Raw genomic sequence first — 20,966 nt, 5'->3', positions numbered from 1 at the left:
GCGACAGAAATCAACGCTACTAGTGCTACTTTACGAAATCCGATACTTACCTTTCTTAATTTCTGTCCTTTGTGAACGATGTACTTGTCGAAGTCGATGACGATGCCATACTACATGGCGGCAAGTCCCATCAACTTGGTGCAACAAATGGGGTTTGTGCGTTACAGTAAAATTAGCTATTTACAAGGTCCATGAGGGTCCATGAGCACGTTTGCGTTCAGATTCCCTGCCGCCATACTGTAAGCCTCGATGGGGTTTTACAGTACTGTCAATATCTGAACGCTGAAGGGAGTTGATTACCATGAGTCCTATCTTAGGTTAACAATTTCAAGTTCCAGGCACAAACAATACAATTGTCCTCCCGGGTAGTGTTCCTACCCAGTTGGCACCTCTTCAGGTCGATCGGCGAATTGCCTCAGGAATCGTTCCAGATTTCTGGCCGATTCCTGTCCTTCGTTCCAACAACTTAACATCGTACGACCAAGGCTTTCCGCGTTATTCCTCACCATCTGTCCTCCAGGTCCCTTCAATTGCACAAGGAGCCCTCTTACTTCTTTTCTGACCGCTTCATCTGTGAACATCTTCTCGTCACTTGCTCCGTTGCATCGGAAAGGTGGCTTGCTTCCCTTCTCTCGGACGGAGAGAAGCTCGAACCCGGCTCGATGTTTCAAAGTAATCATCGCAGCATTGTAGGGTTGATCGGCGCTGAATGGGAAGAATATACTATCTACCAATGTCAGCGGATGCTCTGAAGTTGAAACGGACACACACCATGGGATTTTGTGGACAAATGCTTCTTGAAGGCTGTTCCACCCGCCGTGAGTGAGGAACCAACCTGTAGCGGGATGGGAAAGAACAGCCTCCTGATCTACCCATTCCACCTCCAGTCCTAGTCCACTGTCGTTGATTTTCGCCGTGTGTTCATCTGGAACATGGGAAGACCTTGAAGGGTGAGCCAAAAGAAAAGGAACGCAATGTGTGATGAGTTCGTCGATTACTATCCATAGCTTGTTTGGAAGGGGTAGCCAAGGCGAGCTGCCGAATGCAATCTGCAGGTACAATGAGGATGTCGTAATCGAAAGGGAAAAAGAGGGGGCGACGAACGTAAATGACCGATTTCTCGCCAAACCGACCCTTCATCTTGTCAAGGAACTCGGTTTCTCGAGTGGCTACTGCTGCTGCGTACTTATTCGGCGGGAGTGATAGCGGACCCACAGAATACCAATTCTTCCCCATCGACTTGTACCAATCCTCTGCCGCTGCTATGGCGCCAGGTTCAAATGCAGAGCAGGACACGTTCAGAACTCCATCCGTAATCTGAGCTACCCGTCCTGCTGTCTTCCATACAGTTTGCACAAGACCTGGAGGATAAGCGACCTAATGTTTTCTGACTTGGTGGGGAATGATGACTAGACTGATTACGATTCGTACCTCTTGCAGGGTCCATTCGTAGTCATACATCGGAGGTGCCCCGGGAATCTGTACAACAGTAGCAGGTCGGTCACTGGATGTAATGACCTGTGTTCATTGAATCATTAGATACCGACGAAACAAATAGGAAGGGCAAATAAAAAGGCCTCACATCAGGTGGAGAATCCGATTCCGTTCGACCACCTAGCTCAGGAGGACCATTGTGACGCAGAATCGAGCCAGCCGGACTAGTCCGCCACATGAACACGGGAATACGTTTTCCGATTGCATCGATCGCGTAGCTTGCGAATGACTGTAAGACGTAAGGGTCGATTCCCCCAAAATGCAAGCCCGGATAGTCTCACATCGATGACCGCAACGCAAGGAGCGGGTAATCCTTCGTGTATTTTGTGTGATGACCGACAAGTAAGCGGCTCGGATCTCAGAAGCGATTCAAAGGTGGCAGCGAATTCTGACCGGGGCTCAGAGGCGTCGTTCCTGTTGCGAGCAACGTCGACTATGCTGGAGCAGTGTCAAGGATCGTTGAGATGGAATCTAAAACCGTACCGTATCTGACAGATGATAGATTCGTTGTCAACTTTGGACAGTTCTTTCATGACTTTGTGGTACATAACACTGGTCGTTATGATGGTCACAACAAGGTCTACCCGCACCTCTACCATGCGAACCGCCAGGGCTACAAGTGGTTTGTTATGGCCTAGGACGGGTTGAAAGTCGAGTCAGAGGGTTCGGTGCTGAGAAAGAACAGTCAAAAGTACCCCAATGGTCTCTTGCGTGAAGAAGCGCATGTCTCTGCATACCGTTTCGGATGTTGTTGTTGGCCGAATGCTTTTCGAGCGTGCAAACTCAAAAGCTATACGGGCCTTTATACTCGCTCGTAACTCAATATGTGAATGAGCTTTGAGACCAAAACTGCCGCATGACGAGAGTATATTAACCCGTGGTTCCGGATGTGCGGCTCTGGACAATTTTTGCTCATGCAGAGTTAGGAGCTGAGAAAGCAGTGTGTCAACACAGCGAAATCTTCTGAAGAACGACCAAATTTTACTTACATCGGCAGCAAAGATTGGTGTTGAACCCCGAAAGACAATGGCTTCATTTGAGCGTATTTCAGTGCCAAACGTGTATGATTCAGATAAGATTGCTAAAAGTCTTTCACTGAAGTCGCCATCAAATATCGTTCACTCCAGCCTGAGCCGTGAGGAGGTAGGAGTTTCCAAGTATGTGGGCGTTGGTGTCATAGTAGCTGTTCATAGTCGCCATTGAAGTGACCCTTATATCATGACCTTGACGTTGTTTCTACCAGAACCTGTAGTATACGTAACTCTCACGAGGTATTGCACTGCAAACCTTTCAGCGCTAGATAGAGCGGGCGTGAGAAGGAGGTTGGAAGAGGATGACTCACCAACAACCGAAATTGGATAATCAGGCTTATTCATCCGCCGAGTCCCAAGTGATCAAGTTTCTGAGGGAAAATAAAGACAGTGGGGTATGAATATACTCAAAGAAAAGCATAGCGAGAGAAACGAAAGGGATCAAGAAGAAACAGCTTTAATTCTGGGCGTGCCGCGTCGACACGCGTCCGTGTCGCTGTCTGCACAGCATTTTGGGCGGCCCCGTGATTTGGCGCTTATTAGTCGCGTTATATAAAGAGCGACCTGAGGCGATTCCTTGTTTTTCCTCTTTTTAACCCAACCACCATCAACTCAACCTTCGTGAGTAAAAATTCACAGTTCTCCATCCAAATATCTCAGCCAGAACTGCGTTTATGGCAAATCTGAGGTCGAAGGGACCGATTCATATGGACTCCACCAGTCCTCCAGCCAAATCGCCTCGTATATCCTCGAATTGGCTACCGCTAACGAGGTCTTCCTCTGATTATTTGCCTGAACTCATTTATTCTACCCCAGAACTTTACCAAACAACGTCTACCACCATTACGACTCAACTGGTCCCCAACTCTCAATCTCAGCTTAATACGTCAACGGTCACTGGCTCTCGGCATGGACAACCGCAATCTTCATTAGCACAAGCTGGTCAAATGGATTCCTATTCGTCTCTGACCGCTATGGCTAATCATTACCGTATACCGAGTGTATTGCCTAAACCACCTATGAAGCAACCACAACCTCAGCATGACATGACTGCGCCCGCAGTCCAATCTCAATCTCAGCCGCAGCCATTGTCGCAGTTGGCGGCCAATTATTTATCTATGCTTGCCTCCAAACCTGAAGATGAGGTGAAAAGAATATTGCAATACGGTCAGGGTGAGGGTATATCGCGTTTACATCCAAGGACGCTGGCTGACCTCGCCTCTCACTATTGTCGTTCTTCATCCTCATCCTCACTAACGTCATCCTCGAATACGTCACCCACAGCTTCCACGCTCGCAACTGATCCTTCACCTGCACCGGAACCAATAATCAGTCAACGGGATACCCATCCATCGTCCATCCCAGCGCAATCACCGTATCTTACCAGTCCGTATGAAGGAGGGCTAGGCGATGACTTCGGTACATCGCCGATGCTCTCCGACGTTAACGAGGAATTTATATCATCACCTTTCTCCGCTTTCCTCGACACCACACCCCTCCTGACATTTGACGATGGGCCAGTGGAGGACTCGCCATTTAGCGCGGATCTCAACACACCTATCATGGATTCATATGATGATGATGATGTCGCTTTCGATATGTACAACGGGACATTTGGCGGCCTTTTCCAGGATGCGGCAGCTGCGATGTATGAGCAGACGGGCATGACTGACTCTCAGAAGGAGGGGACGAAAAAGAGCCAGGCATCAACGGCTCCATTTACGGCACCTGTCTCTACTTCTTCTACCGCTACCGCTGCACATACTCCCACCGAATCCATAGCCACTCCAACCCGACGCAGCAACACCGTCCACACCGGTACTCGAAGGAACATCACCCCCACTGCCCTCATTCCACAAGATGCACCGACGCAATCAAGGAGGTATCTTACTCCATCTGCTACGAGCCGGAGGGATGATGGCGCTGCGAAACGGCGAAGGTTGAACGACTCCGCTGCCTCGAACATTCTCCTCGGGTTCGGAGAAGATGAGCTCGCTGACGAGGACGAACCGAAGTCGTCTACCCACCCTGATACAGACCAACTCGAGAAGAAACGACGGCAGAACACTCTCGCGGCGCGAAAGTCACGTAAGCGGAAGTTGGAGTATATTTTGACTTTGGAGAATGAGAACTCCGAGTTGAAGCGGGAGGTGGAGGAATGGAAATCTAGGTTTGAAGTACTAGAAGGGGTGGCCAAGGCATATGGCCTTGCATTAGGACCCTTTGCTAGCGTGAAGACGTAAACACGCTAATATTCTTTCTTTGGTTGTGCTTTGATTTCTGGTTTTTTATTCGGTCTATATCCACCGCTCTGTCTTCCTGTATTGTCCACCATCTCGAGACTCCCCTTACTATAGTATACCTACCATTTAAACGATATACACTCCTCGCCCTTTCCTCATCTGCTTATGTATACTTTATGATATCCATGTATGTTCGACTTTTCAGTAGTGTCTCAATCTCCCCTCATTGTATTATGGAGTAGTTTATGTTTGAACCTTCTATGACTTTTTAGGTAGCCCATCGCGGTGTTTTTTTGTAGCGTACCACACAATTCTCTGAGGTGCAATGACCACTTCACAGGAGATTCATGTTAGCGACGAGTGAGAATGTGAAATTTTCAATTTTTTATGGTATAAGTGCAGCGAGAATGATAGATCCAACGTCGTCTTTCGTGGTCTGAGCTATGTACGAGGGAGCTGTAGGTTGGGCTGAGGGCAAGCGTTAGCTTGGCCAGGAACGCAGGAAGATCACGCTGCTGGGTGGGCGGGATTTTCCGACGATTATTTACTCTCTCGCAATAGTAGCTGTTTCTTCACTTGTTAATATGTTGTTGGCTGTGGAAATACAACTTGACAAGAAATAATTCGATTGACTAGTTCTGAATCAACTGGGATGTAAACTATGTGGGTATTGGTAGTTTCTGTGCATTCAAGAAGAAAACGAGATGTAAAGTTTTATTGTTATGTGAGGTGGGTTGGTGGGTGTAAAAACGAGTGAAAGGTTCGAACGCTGAGCGAGCGTCGAATGTGGAGTACTGTGACAAGGCAGGAGCGATGAGCTTAGTCACCACTCTCGCTCTGTTGGAACCTCGATGCCGACTCATGCTTCGACGGCATCTGCAGTACATCCAACGTCGTCTTTTGTGGTCTGAGCTATGTACGAGGGAGCTGTAGGTTGGGCTGAGGGCAAGCGTTAGCTTGGCCAGGAACGCAGGAAGATCATGCTGCTTACCCATGCTGAGGAAAGACCCGCAGTGTGATCGCTGCCTGCCCAGCCTGAGTGACGAAGCTACAATCCTGAGGTGTCCATGTGCCTTGTTACTACTTTTTCAAAGGCCCTCAGATATGCTTCATAGGCTAGGGATTTCCATCTTCCTGCTAACCTGATGATTTCTGGGTTCTTCCCTAGTGACAAATAGTAAGATGCCCCACCTATTCTGAAGGAGTGGCCGAAGGATGTTCCCCAACCCCACGCCGATGTAATTGCATTGATGCGAACAATTGCAGCCTTCTTTACCATGGGCCTGATGCAACCTTTGGTGTCTCGCCATGAGAAAAGTGGGTCTTTTGCCTTCGCTGGTACAACGGCTGCTAAGTTCTTGAGAGCTGTCAGTGGGCAAAGATCCTTGTGTTCCGATATGTGGACCTTTTGGATCTCACCAAGCTTGGCTGTTTTGGCTGATGGTAGTAGGAGGGTCGCATATGGATTGCCTAGATCATCTTGTCCGAAGATGACGTCTTCCCTTTTGAGGTGAACATTTGGGTCGAAGTCTGCTCTGGATTTTACCGATACTTCTCCGAACCTCATCATTCCCCAAAATGCACATGTCGCCATTGCCCAAATGCAAGTGTCGAAGGGATCACACAGATTCAAGGTTGTCTTGAGTGCAGTGAGCATGGATGGGGTGAACGGGGGCCTTGGTGGTCGCTTGCGTGAACCCTGCAAGCGCTCCAGACCCCTTAGATGCCAGTTGATCCTGTCATGATCTTCCTTTGTCAGTGGAGCATTCCATCCTTGGGCGATATGCCATGCTCGGACTGCTGACAGGTATTTCTGCACCACATCGGTGGAGACTGGTTCAAACTGTACTCCTTCGGATAGATTCTCGTCGACAGATTCAGGTAGTGTTGCTGCCCAAAGTGCAAAGGAGAGTAAGACAGGGAATTTGGCTGGGAGTCGGTCGTTCTCAGGCACTGAGAAGATGTCGCAAAATATGTGGTATTTCCGGAGGCCAGAGCCGTAACCCGCCGTATCTTTCAGAGAGGCTTCCGAAGAACGCTCTGCAATGAACTGCAGCAGAGGATGATCAAGGACCCTTGCTGGAGGGGTGTTGGTACCTATCCACTTGAAGATTCGTTCATTTGCGCGACATTTAGGCCGCAGAGGTGATTCTTTCATTTCGAGTAGCCCTCTACCATTTACTCCCAGAGGAACATTGGGCAGAGATTGATATGGGCTAAACGTCATCAAGACCAAGGTATGAGCATCTGTGAAAGATGGGCTGGTAGGGTCAGCAAGGTGTTCTGCGAGGCTGAGTGGAAACTGCACCAGAATGATGCTATGTCTCCGCGAGATAACGAGTCGCTGATGTTGGTGGAGCCCAGGATGTGGATCGCCTTGATGGAAATCTGGTTTTGCGCCTGAAGCAAGTATACATGCCTGAGTGTCTGGTTCACTTCTCTGTTCTTGGCACGTCCCTTGTGTACAACCCAGACTACACCTTCGTTGTCTGAACGGACGAGAATTCTGTCTCCTGCTGTGAAGTCTATATGCCCTCTGGTGCGCAGTTGGAGGAGTAGGCGCAATCCAAGTTCCACTGCGACTGCTTCTGCCCATCCAATATCGTATTGGTGACCAGGGCCAACTTTGACGTCTTGAGCCCACTTCCAAACTGCAAAGAAAGGACTGATTGCTATCCCAATGCCGAATGAAGTGCTGGCGTCCCCCCACCATTGCATGTCTATTGGCTCCCTTGGCTTCAGTGGCATGATAGGGTTTGACACCCGCAACAGGTATTGTATCCAGGACAAGTCCTTCTGGACAGCTGGGGTCGGTCGAAGGTGTGATCTTGCTGACTGGAACATTTGGGCGAAGTAGGATATTGACGGTAGGAAAGGCCTTATTAGTTGGTAGATGCATGAGATATGCACCAGCTTCCCATGGAGACTCGCTGCCTCCTTCGCTGTGAATTTGGCATTCTCCTTCTGCCAATCCTCTAACAGTTTCATCGCCGCTTTGAGCTTCTCTTCTGGAAGTGACACTGATTTCGCGTCCAGATCCCAGTCGAAGCCAATATATCTCTGTGTCACTGCCAGTCTTCTGAGTTTTGTCAGACTCCATGGTACTCCGAGATGTGAGGTCAGCGAGATGAAGTACTCCTCTGTCCATGTGTCCCTGGGAACCATATAACGAGAAAGTCGTCCACCCATTTCAATAAAGCCTGAAACCCGTACAACCTGTAGATCGCAACCAGCATGTCCGCTACTGAGCCAAATACGCCTGCACTTGAGGTCAAGCCAAACATTACTGCACGGTCTACCCAGACCTTGCCCTCCCATAGGATGCACAAGGCCCACTGCTGGTCTGGGCAAATAGGGGTGAGACGGTAATGCGACTTAGTTGACTATGCTACAAGGTTCTTTTTGCACTTTAAACAGTGCTGCGGAGCGATATTTGTCGTATTAAGAACTAGAGTGAGCCTGAATTGCTAGTTAAAGCTAGTGCCGCTAGTAGAATGTGCCGTAGGCGCAGCTAGACCAGTTAGAGAGAGCCGTAGATCGTGTCAGAAAACTGTATGACCGTTTGAAACCTGTAGAACACTATGAGCAGAGGACTTAAGCGGTAATTCACCAAGTTCTACTCTCTACATTCTACTATGCACTGGCATATCAAGGGATTGTACTATTAGAAGACTTGTAGTCTTCACAGAACCGTTCGTAGCAGAACTTAACAAAGTCAAAGGACCTTCATACTAGGAGTACCTACTTCTACGGGGGATTTAGTTGACAAGAAATTGGACATTGGACCACACAGACTAGGAGAAATTTGATATGACCGTAGATCGTGTCCCGATCTGAGGAAAAGACAAAAAGACATGATACAGATCCCAGATCACAGATAGAGTACCTAGGAACCAGGCAGGAATGAACAACGGATCTCGGAGTCCACGCTGTTCATGTGCTATGGCAATTCGGAACTCTGGATCCATATGCTGGAACTACTTGGACACACAAAGTCCATATGATTTGATAATGTCGAAATGCAGGATAAGGTCCGTAGGCAGGAAATACCATATGGTACGCCTATGTAGGTCCATTCTACATGCTGAAACAAGAATGAAGAACGGTCCAGATTGGTCCAAAATATATGATTCGAATACGGAAAAGCTCCGTAGACAAGATTCTGCACATGTAGCAGTCCCTAGCGATAAGATTCTACATGGATTCGTAGCTACGGTGCATTATTTTTAGAGATAAAACAAGTAGAGATAGGATTACAAAGCTAGCGTAGAAGTAGTATAAAAGCAGCTCATGTATCCGTAGATAAAAAAGTACTACCCATGCATAGGAAAGTCCTGAGTGGGTTGCCTGTGAGTAACTGCTCTTGACGCCCAATAGAGAGATTTGCCCTGTCTTTGTGCAGTGAAACGATAAGAATTGATTTGAACCATACGAGACCGTCGAGGTCAAAAACTAGAGAACTATCCGTCCGTAGGCTGCCAAGGTCTTGATTACTGTTTTGTGATCCGTCGAGGGTCTTAGCGTTCGTGTCTGCCGAGGACTTAGTTTTCGTGTCCGTCGAGGGCAATAGTCTCCAATCGTTCGAATTAGTCTTACCGTAGACGAAATTCATAGTCCCACTTAGTCCACTGGACAATAAACAGAGCCCCTACAAACCTTAGAATCCCATAGCTGTGGTGTTTTTACACTTGCAGTTACACATTGATTTCATAAGAACTTCATACGATACTGAGACTGTGATCTTGTGCGTAACCTTTGCCAAGCAGTCCACCCTTGCAATCTTTCCTGGTGTGTAGAGTTATTGATAGACTTTACACGGAGGTTTACTAGTTTTTTTGGGTTGATTTGGTGTTGGTGCTACTCCCGTAGCTCTGATATTAGGTTGACTCTTGAGTGGTATACTTTGCCCATTAACGGTAGGCTGCCGATATGTCGAATGTTGCTGCTCGACAACCTGGGGGTAGGGAGAAGATCAGGTCTACTGTTTTGTCGAAAGTCCCCCATTCGGTTGGGAAGTCCTCGGAGCGAATGCTGGCGTTGATGGAGTGCATATTCGGATCCTTCCTTGGATATGACATGTCCTGCACAAGGCGGAACTTGTTTGTATGTGGTTTTGGCACTAGTCCTAATGGAGATGTTCGGAATGGCCCAATTAATGATTCTAGCTCTGCTGGGGTATATGGGCGGGAGTAATGTCCAGCTGCCTCCTCTTCTGCAATGTACATTGATATAAATTTTGGGTCTAGTTTTGAAGATGCATGGTTCTTGAAAAGTGTATGTGCAAGTTGGCTTGTCTCATATCCCCACGTTGAAGCCGTGTCGGATGCCATGTACAATGTGAGACCAGTCATCAAGAAGATTTTACTGTTTCAATGTATGTTCAATGAGATCTGCGTTAAGTGGTGTGATGATCTTGCATGGATGATCATCCGAGGCGTTTGCAGGCGGCTGCACCATGTCCTGACTCGCCACAGATGCTGCAGTCATGTAATCCGTAGCAGCTGGATTCGAAATGGCATGACGAGCTTCTGGCATTCTGAAAGCAAAAGAGCTTACCAGAAGGTGCTGCCAAGGCTAGATGTTTGCCACGTTTCACTACAACTGCATAGGAGACTCCGGCTTTGGTGGTTGACTCACTGCAGGAGTCAATCAGGTGACCAGAACCACCGCACCTGTAGCAGGATACAGGCTTTCGCTTTGATGGGATGGGAGAGGGGTCTCGTGCGTATGATTTACGCTTCTGCGGAGAGGACATGCTGCCCAAGAAGGAGCAGGAGCCTCCACCTTGGAGGGCGTTCACAGACGCTTGGAGATTCTCGAGCCTACTCGACGATAACGACGCCGTCGCTGATGCAATAAGGGTTAAAGATGCTAGATCGAGAGGGGCAATGTCATGCCTTGAATTTGCACAGGCTAATTCTCGTTGGCGTATATCGTACTGATATGCTACTGCCATGCCATGGCTGTTGTAGATGCTCTCTACGCTCTCGAAGTGAGTCTCCATCTTGTCCGCTCTCACATTCCCGTGGTGCTCCCGGATTAACTTGATGTACACCTTGCTAGCGCCTACCCACTTATTGAAGGGCAGAGATTTTTCACCCTTTCGGTCTAGGGGCTTTGCCTTCCAGGTTCCATCTTTGAATGTAATCTCCTCCTCCTCTGGGGCAAACTGTTCAGCTTGTGCTGCAATTACTGATAAGGCGACATATTTGTTCGACTTGACTGCCTCGCTCACTCAATCGGACACCACTGTGATATGCATGACAGCATTAGCAACTATGACTCAGTGCAATTTGGAGTTTACGGCGAAGGGTCTGTACTTCGCTGGGAACATGGTCGTCGAGATCATTCCCCAGCAGTCGCACCTATGGAGGGGTTGAACCGCCTTTGAATGTAATCGAGGCCCATGTTCCGCTCGCTCTAGGGACGTGGCATTCACGGAAAAACGCCTTTACCGTAGCCTTTGGCCTGTTTCTGTGGCTCTCAGGCCTTGAACATGGCTTATAGCCGTTTCCGTGGCCAATGGCCTACGTGGCACTACGTCTTCTGGTTGTAGCGCCGGAATGTACGTGGCTCTCATTGCCAGGAAATATGGGGGGAGGGGTGGGGGTAGGACAGAATTACTCATAAAAATTCAGTGGGTCCTCCTTAAAACCTTCTTCGGGATCTGGGAGCGGTTTGTTTTTCGAGAGTTCAGCTGTAGCTCGAGCCAGCTCTCTTGCATGCTCTATATCCTCCATGCTAGCTACCATCAGTTGCCTGTTTGCTGCTTCGAGTACTGCTAGACGTTGCAGTACCAAGTCCATTTCCGCCTGTGTGTACGTTTGAGGCGGGTTGGGTCGCTCCCCTGGGTTTTGATGTGGAGCCGTCGTCTCTGTACTGGGTTGAGTAGTAGTTTGACTTTGGTTCGGCGGCGTTGGGAGTGTTGAAGGGCCGCTTTGATTTTGGTTTGAATTTCCTCCTGACGAGGCTCCTTCCATCGCGATACCTTGGATTAATGCTAGTGCATTTCCTCTCGAGGGTTGCACGGTGTTCGTGCTGGATCGATGGGAGCCCAGAGGGTCATTTTGGTGAGTCATTGGAACGTGTACCCGATGGACTTGACTGCCTCGAGTCGAAAGGAACGTAAAAACGAGTGAAAGGTTCGAACGCTGAGCAAGTGTCGAACGTGGAGTACTGTGACAAGGCAGGAGCGATGAGCTTAGTCACCACTCTCGCTCTGTTGGAACCTCGATGCCGACTCATGCTTTGACGGCATCTGCAGTACATGCATGATACAGTCGTTCTCAAAAACCTTGCGGCGCGTCATTTGCGCGTGCGAAAAACTCAAACAATTCAAAAAAAGTCAAAGAAAGGCCGAAAACTCTGTAAATTCAATGTAGCTCTCTTCCACTCTATAATACACACTTTTTTCACTTGCAAACCCTCGTGAATGTCATGGTCTACTGACACATCAACACAGATACAAAGGAACGCATAATGTACATACCAGAAGAAAGCTGGGTGTTGGATGCTCCAGGTGATTCAGAAAACAGCACATGGCAGTGGAAACGTGATGAAGAGAAACTTAGATTGACAATGAGGTGTTCCAGAGTGATGAGAAGATGTGTTTGTTGAAAAAGAGGGAAACGACATTGGTGAAGAGGAGGAAAACCTATTTGACATTCTTAGCCCAGCTTGGCAATGGTATATGAAAGACACAGGCTATGGATGCGACATTGAGCAGCTGGAAGGGAAATCTACGAATGTAGATGTCCTGTAACAGAAGCCTCTAAATAGTAAACTGGAAGGAATTGAGGATCATAACCTGCCATCTGGCCTCGCCTCAGTTGAAATTCATGATCTCTTCTGGAATTTCCCTATGATGTGCTTGCCTATACTGCCCTGTATCTGTACGACCATCCTTCGAAGATTTGTCGATAAAATCTGTTTGGCCCGATGAGGTGGACGTACTACTCGGAAAGTGTCGGAAAACGTTGTTTGCGAGGTAAGCAAAGGTCGGCCTAGGGATCTTCCATGCACATATATTGCAAAGAAAGGAGAAAACCCCGTTGTTAGCTAGAGCCATTGAGTTCCCCAAACAACACTCACCTTCAAGGACTCAATCTAAATCCTGTTCTATCATGTCCAACAGCCTTCACCACCTTCTCAACAACCTGTAGTAGCTTTGAAGTGTGAAGAGCTCTCATCACGCTGCGAGGTGGTTTGCTGAGTGATTTTTGGTGGGGTCGCTCGACAAGGTTCCATTTCATTGTTGAAATCGGGAGTGAAGGAAAAATTGAGCGTGCCTTGTGCACCAGCTGATCCAACTTGACGGGAACAGCGGCTTCAAGAATCCTTGTATGCCCTGGAGGTAGTTTAGGTGCTCTAACCAAACCATGCTTCTCTTTATCACGTTTCCGCCGCCATATGCTGTTTTCTGAATCACCTGGAGCATCCAACACCCAGCTTTCTTCTAGTATGTACATTATGCGTTCCTTTGTATCTGTGTTGATGTGTCAGTAGACCATGACATTCACGAGGGTTTGCAAGTGAAAAAAGTGTGTATTATAGAGTGGAAGAGAGCTACATTGAATTTACAGAGTTTTCGGCCTTTCTTTGACTTTTTTTGAATTGTTTGAGTTTTTCGCACGTGCGAATGACGTGCCGCAAGGTTTTTGAGAACGACTGTAACCCTGAGATGATACTCGACAGATAAATCATAATAACTGGGGTGAAGTTGAATGACCAAGAAAGTATGCCCATGGCCATGGGTATGTAACTACAGGGGTGCTTTGACAAGAAATAGAGTAGTGTGAGGTATTAAGAATTCGGGGTATAAACAGAGCTGTCTGGAGAATTGAAAACAGATCGATTTAGCGCGTTATCACTGCGCGACCAGGGGGAAGAAAAGGCGGACTTACCGAAACAACTTTGAACTTCATGCCTTTAGTTGAGATCTCAAAAGGGGATGATTCTCGCAATGTTGAGAGTATGGAAGAAGTGGGAGCACAGGGCATACTGAAAGTGGGAAGGGGTGTCAGCCACGGGACAAAATCAAACCACAAAGTGGTTGGAGGCATTGATTGCTCACGATAATAAGGATCTCTATGAGAGTATTGACCTCGTGGACGCGGTTTTGAACATTGACTGGGTTTTTAAATTTCTGGACGGGTGAGAAAGTGGTGGATCGAGGATTAGATTGAATGATTCAATAAGGAGAACAGCTTGAGGGTCATTTACCTTGGAAAAGTATCTGTTGACTCGGGACACTACAACTGCGTCCTCAAATTTTTTGATCGCCTGAGGGGAAGAAGATAAGTCGTGGAAATGGAGGTAAAGGATAGTACGTGCCTGAGGTTCTTTATACTCAGGTCGATGGTAAGGGTGAAATCTTCGCCTTACGGAAGGAGACCGATGTGAAGAGCTCATTATCGTTCGCGGTTCAGGAAGGTTGAAGACGATGATTGTGGTTCAAGAAGGGATAAAATCATGATATAAGCAACCTCGAATTTATATGCAGAACGGAGCATGGGTATCGACCCCAGCCTTGGCCAAGTCTCCCCAAGAACAAGGCCATTAGAAAACCGAGAGAGGGTTCAAACGGAGTTATACATGTCGGGATGACCCACATGGAGTCGAGTAAGTCACTACTCGGCATTGGTTGGCCTCTTGTTTCGAAGGTCTAATTTTGACGACTCCATCATTGGACAAATCGTCATCCCATCTTTCGACCGACAGCTTGTCGAGTGTACGACCTATAGAATCTGGACTGTGAGATTGTACACTTCAAATCCGTATTTGCTGCCAAACACGCCTGATTATCCACCACATCCTCATAATTACCTCCTCCTCCTAAGGCTTTTGTGGCTCTCACCGCCATTTCTCGCGGCAGGGCGTCACAACCATCATGACCTTGAAGCGAGCCTTGTGACAATCCTGGGCGAGTGCTGTAGATGAGGGAATGGATTCACAGAGGTCGAAAATGGTGGCCTCCAAGCACAATGAGTCCTCTATCTTGATTCCTCTGGTCGGACGTGCATGACATCTGTCTTGAACCGTAGCCACGAACTTCCCTTGTTTACGAAACGCTGCAACCACAACCACTCTGAGCTCTGGACGTCTCGTTCCGAACGCATCCGAACACATCCAGAATACCGCAACTCTAAGACGGACGGACGGTTCTGCAAGTGCAAGGAACAAGTCGATGCCTGAAGTTTTAATCAGATGTGAGGACGAGATTCCCTCTTCGGGTCTTCCGTTTGTTTCGTTTTGCCAAAAAAACCCACGCGACGACGAGCTAAAAGGCATGCTAGCGATTCTGGGCTTTGGGTCTACTTCCTCATGTACAGCCCTGCAGTCGCTTTCCTCCGTCGTTCAACCACCATTCAAACCATCACGACTCCTTGTGATTCGAGCATTATATACCGCATGTATGTTGGCGGGCGGGAACCTGCACATGAAAAATTGTGTGGCGCCAAACGATTCTTGCTGCATGGTTCAATATTGCACGTCTTGAAGGTCGTTTGTCGCCTTTCATCTTGTAGGGGGTGCGATCGAACGTGTCCGAGGAACATCTAGCAGGACTTCAAGTTTCAGAAAAATCTTCAAGGCTTTTATTTGGATTTGGGTTTTGGCGATTGGGACCCAACGACAAGGCTGGGGGAATGCTTCGAGGAATGATGGCATTCAAGTTTGATTGAAGAAGGAAAATACATCCTTTATTCCCTGGGTGGAGTTGGAGCAGCGATCGGTATATCTGGGCTTGAGAGAACTCGCAAAATAAATAGGTCAACTTTCAAGATTGAGTAGTGGATGTCAGCATCACCTATTCGAAATGAGTGCAAGGAGACGTACTAGGTATTCCTGCATCTGTAGTGTGGACTCCCGGATGGCAAAGAGACCGAAGTCCTTGCCAAAAACCGGGCCATGACAAGAGATAACGAGTGACGAATAGATACCCTTTTTGAGGTAGGTCTTCGACAAAGATCTCGCCAGTTTTTCTTTTCGTGTGTTCAAGTTGAGGGCCTCTGCATGTGCCCTTTTTATGGTTGACAAGGCCAATGACCTGTCCCTCTGTTCCTGGACAGCCTGGTCAAAGTTGAGTTTGTGGGTTCAGTGCTTGTGATCTCGAGATCTTCCACCACATGTCCTTTAACCTCAAGCCCGACTTCTTTTCCCTCGAGAGAAGTCCTAAATCGACGACGATACCCTGTCTTGCGCCCACTAAAAGCATTGGAAGAGCTCCAGTAACTGTGTTATGCGTGGCATAGTGAGTGAACGGGTGAGGAATTCGGACGCGTGCACCCTCTTCTACCCTGACATCCTTTATCAATCTCGCAAACTACCGTCACAACGGATTTTTCTTCTCGTACCAAACAATCACCTCCTGGGAGTGACCAAAAAGAAATTTTCAGTTCAAGAAACTCAGTTTTCGAGTCGTCGCCGCCTCCATGTCATACTCACATTCGAGCGTGCCGCTCGCTGATCGTCAGCCGTTATTATACCACGACGCCTCAGTGGATCGAGCTGTTCACTTCCTCTAGGCAAGCTCAACGATAAATTTTCAAGTCAGGTCATGATACTAAGTACAAGAAACTCTTCGAAGGTACAGGTTCTAGCCAACTGTCGTTCAGGCTCAAAGGCACGTTCAGACCAGCGGTTTTTGTCTTTGGTGTGTTCTTTTTGGTTGAATTTTCCAGGGAGGTCGACGAAAGGAGCTGGGTCAACAGAGAAAACACGGTTTTCCTTGGATGTGATCGGGTCTTCTTGTCACCCTCCATGACGCCGGTTCTGAACGAAAGCTGGAATGGGCTATCGATATCAATGTTGATCATGAGACAAGAGGAAATATTACTGCACCGCAGAACTCTCAAAACCATGTCTTCTTTTTGCCAACTCTGAGACCATGGACATCCATTCTGAGATTTTCACTATCGAACCTCTGCACACAACACCGTAACCGCATGCTTCAATAAATGTTTCGTCTTCTCCTTTGGCTCATGTCGTCCTACGTATGAGAGAAAGATGGCCCTCCGTACGACCCCTGCTGGATCCTCAACGACCAAAGAAACCACCGAAGACAAAATCTTACTAACCTCAATCGCCGGTACTTCATCAATTCTTTTCACTTTCACTGCTCTGTGTTCTTTCCCTCTTACTTGATCAGTGTTCGGATTAGCCATCGCCATCGCCGTGATAGGCAGTTGCAGTCAAATTCTAGGGAAATCCTCCTTGATTGAAGCGATATCTGGAACTACCCTTCCGAAATGTGCACAAGGTACTGACCATACACACACACACTTCCAAACGCTTATTATTCTCCCTTGCAGATGCCCGACTGAATATCGTTTAATGTAATCCTCCGGGCCTTCGTATCACTTCGGACCCTTACCGACAGTAATGGACAAGCTTGAAACGAACCCTTTTGGAGATTCGATCTCCATCAAAACTGGGACGCATTCATAGGTCGTGACTCACGATCCTGAACCCCAACTTCTCTTGTGAGGAGATTTGGAGACGGATACGGGGATAACATCAAGTAGCTTAGACGTCACATTTCTGACCGGTTAGCTTAGGAGTTTCATCCGTTCGTCCGAATTTTCTCTGACTTGCAGGTCCATATGGTCGAGAATGAAGGAAATCTTCGGGTTATCTACTATCAAGATGATTGAAGGAATGACCTAGTGCAGCAGCACGCGGGGGTTAGGACCTGTCACCTTAAGGGCCGGTATAGACAGACTACCTGATGACATATGAGGAGAAGTACGGTAAAGATGTCAGACTGATTCAGCCGTCCGATTAAACGATATATGTGTTTCTACTTCTGACTGGTCAATGAAGCTGGTGCACGGACTCATGTATATCCCAGTATCCATCACTTCGTGAAGATTTAACATCAAACGAGATACTAATGTCACTGAGATGCTAAGGGTGTTGTCAGTAAGCGGATCGTAATAACAGTTATTCAAGAGTACCTGCTTGCAAATGGAGCCAGTCCTCCTCTCATGTAGCCCTACGAAGGTTAACAGTGAACATTAGGTGAACAACGAAGGGCATGACCACAAACTTCAGCGAGCTAGAGAAGATTGTCAGCATTTTCGAAGGCAAGGCAGCAAAAGCAACGTACAAAATATGTGACAATGTTAGCCAGATTTACAATTGACATGATCCTGCCACATTCATTTTTTCTTGAACTTGAAAGAAGCAGTCAGTTAATGCGGAATGCATACCCGAAGTATATGGCCCCTGGATTGAAAGTATATTTAGATTCCGTATGATGTTGACACATACAATATTTACCATCTCGCAGGAGGATGACCTTGAGAGAAACCCCCATGTGGCGGAGAACTCGGAGCTCCCTCCGAGTCTTGAAGGCGTTGCAAACGGCTAGGCTGACGATCATCGTATCGTACATGAATACCATCACCCAGCCAAGGCACTGCCCTGCGCCAATTCTTAATAACGCGACGGATAAAACAAAAGGGACGTACGAATGGAGCTGGAATAATTCGTTGATTCCTGAATTAAAATTAAATTTCTTACCCAGTGTACAATTTCACTTACGTGTTGCGATCCAGTTGGGTATGGCAGGTGCCTGTCGCCTGTAGTTGATCATTATGCCGGGCAGAGAAATTGAAGGACTATGAACAAATGCGGCCATGTGTAAGTGCTCCCAGCTAAAAACACAGGAAGAAGCCTACAAACGATAAAATGCACGATATGGCCACCACAGACAACATGAAACAGAGTAGACGGCGATTACAACCATATAAGGCATAGGCCCCCTTCGTGTGAACGGCTTAACGTTAGGTTAGGTTAGGTTAGCCTTGTTTCCCGCACCAAATCGCGCCAAGTCATGTAGAGAGTCTTACAATAAGCTGTCACTCTTTGTCACGCTGCTCGAACCCGCCGCGTTGTCGCGTCTTGCCTCATATCCGATATTCCTTCGATTCTACACATTCTTTACCAACATGGAACACCGAGTTTTTTCCGCTTCTCTTCTTTTGCCTGCTGCCGTTCCTCCCACGACACTGGAATATGAGGAGTATGCCGAGGTTGAAGGCATAAACGGGTCATTTTGCGATGGCAGATGCAGCAAATGGTGTCGCACGCGGCGAGTGTGATGAAGTGTTACAAGTGTTACAATATGTGACATAACGAGGCTAAGCTAACCTAACCTAACGTTAAGCCGTTCACACGAAGGGGGCCATAGATTCTTAGAGAGAGGATGCCTACAGAGCATTAGATGGTAAGACGATGAACAGTAATTGAGTTAATTACAGGCGACTATGAGTTGAGCGAGTAATAACATCGTCTCACGAAAAAACACCAGTGAATCGCAGCTAGAGATATTTTAGACTTGTCCCGATTACTTTTTAGAACTGACAAACCTGAACGGCAAATCCATAATGAATATCGACATGACAGAGAGCGAGGCTGTGAGGAGGTTGAAGTATCGATGAAAGAAAAAGAGATAACAGCTTGTGTAACGCGTGCGTCGCTGCCACAAATACTTGATCTCAACGTCTAGAGAACAGAATATTAGAGAAATAATAACTTTGAGGTGCGATGCATACCCAGCATATATATATGATCCAGAAGCATGATTGCTGAATGCTTGAACACTGAGTGCTAGTTCTGTGGAATAAGTGGGTAGAGTGCCACTTACTTAGTGCCACTAGGCGCCAACAGTTGCTCATAAACCTGTAACATCCTATCAGTGGGTGTCGCTCCACAGTCTGTAACTGGAAGGCTCACGCATTGAAGTCTTTAACACTGTCCGGACTCAAAGAAGTCATCGGCTCAGCCGTCGACTGGATCATTGAAAGCAAAAAAAAAAGCAAATTGGGCTGAGAGAGAGAAGAACTATTAGTGGACTCGCGTTGCTCATGGAATATAACACTGGGTGCAATGTACTGTAAAACACGTGTATTATGTTAATGTTTATGATGAATTTATTTTAATTTTTTTACAAAAATTCATGTAACTTATGTTAAAATTAAACTTGTTTTATACTGTGGGATTTTTAGAATAATACTTGAAAGATTCAAACCATAGTACACATGTTTTATATTAAAGCTATCAAAAACTTATATTAATCCTTATTCAAAAATTATGCTAAAGCCTCAAGCACATTAAGTATAATATAAACAAACAGAAATTCTTGATTTGATTACAGAATAATTATGTTAATGCCTTTCTTTAATATAATACTACTTTGAAAATAGAATAACTCATGCTCATTATGCTATCATTACATTGTTGGAGATAAAGTAAGTTCAAAATACTGTATCTGAATTATAGTAGTATTATGCTAAATTATAAGCCAGAGACCACTGATCATCTTGACAGATTATTGAAAACAAATTTAGCATAAAGAAAATATAAATTATAGGTGTTTTATACTACCAGTACGATTAAAAGAAATTGATAGTATAAATACACTTTAAATACTACAGATATTATAGAATACTTATGTTAAATAGTTTCTGGTTGGAGCAGAGGATAAAATTCTCAATCATCTGCATTGTTTTTCTACTTAAACAAGATATGTAGATGCCAAGTGACTAACAGAATGTAATTTTGAAATGTACCATTATGTTCTATACTATAGATATTTCTGGCCTGTTGCAAGCCTATAAACATGTGCTATTTTTCTTAAGTTGAATATATGGAGAATAAGGATAACTTAGATAAGATGTTATATGACATCATATGACATTATATGATGTGATACTATGTTATATGATGTGATACTACGTTATATGACATCATATGACATTATATGATGTGATACTACGTTATATGACATCATATGACATTATATGATGTGATACTACGTTATATGACATCATATGACATTATATGATGTGATACTACGTTATATGACATCATATGACATTATATGATGTGATACTACATTATATGATGTGATCCATCTATTGATATCATCCTTGCGATCTGTATGTATTCTGCCCACCTCAAGCTCAGGCCATATCTTCCATAGCTGACTCAATCTCTTTAATTCACAAGTTCCATTTCTTGGGCTGATCATCTTTGCTACCCGATCAGTAAGCCCCCTCTCAATGTTTCCTGAGCATTTCATATCAGTACCAACATGAGATATCTAGGATCTTTACTGTGGATGAGGTTCAAAATGTGACTGTTCTGGTACTATGTTATATGATGTCATATGACATTATATGATGTGATCCAT

General features: G+C 46.3%; 3 protein-coding genes across 3 annotated transcripts; 2 read left to right on the top strand and 1 right to left on the bottom strand.

Moving 5' to 3' along the window:
• Nucleotides 1-374: 374 nt before the first annotated feature.
• Nucleotides 375-2,093, bottom strand: E1B28_003343 (uncharacterized protein; the record flags this gene model as incomplete). The annotated part of the gene is made up of 7 exons (XM_043160318.1): nucleotides 375-723; nucleotides 772-1,049; nucleotides 1,105-1,377; nucleotides 1,432-1,518; nucleotides 1,583-1,723; nucleotides 1,776-1,932; nucleotides 1,978-2,093. The coding sequence occupies 7 exons, from the start codon at nucleotides 2,091-2,093 to the stop codon at nucleotides 375-377; spliced, it is 1,401 nt and encodes a 466-aa protein (XP_043002274.1).
• Nucleotides 2,094-2,922: 829 nt separating this feature from the next.
• Nucleotides 2,923-3,458, top strand: E1B28_003342 (uncharacterized protein; the record flags this gene model as incomplete). Its single annotated transcript, XM_043160317.1, has 3 exons — nucleotides 2,923-3,015; nucleotides 3,084-3,146; nucleotides 3,342-3,458. 3 exons carry the CDS (start codon nucleotides 2,923-2,925, stop codon nucleotides 3,456-3,458), a joined length of 273 nt encoding a protein of 90 aa, XP_043002273.1.
• A 14-nt stretch (nucleotides 3,459-3,472) lies between these two features.
• On the top strand, nucleotides 3,473-4,768 carry E1B28_003341 (uncharacterized protein; the record flags this gene model as incomplete). The annotated part of the gene is made up of 2 exons (XM_043160316.1): nucleotides 3,473-3,698; nucleotides 3,810-4,768. 2 exons carry the CDS (start codon nucleotides 3,473-3,475, stop codon nucleotides 4,766-4,768), a joined length of 1,185 nt encoding a protein of 394 aa, XP_043002272.1.
• Nucleotides 4,769-20,966: the final 16,198 nt, after the last annotated feature.

This window comes from Marasmius oreades, chromosome 11 (assembly GCF_018924745.1).
Source record: "Marasmius oreades isolate 03SP1 chromosome 11, whole genome shotgun sequence".
NCBI lineage: Eukaryota > Fungi > Basidiomycota > Agaricomycetes > Agaricales > Marasmiaceae > Marasmius > Marasmius oreades.
The sequence above is the reverse complement of the archived record's forward strand: the minus strand, read 5'-3'. Positions and strand labels throughout refer to the sequence as shown.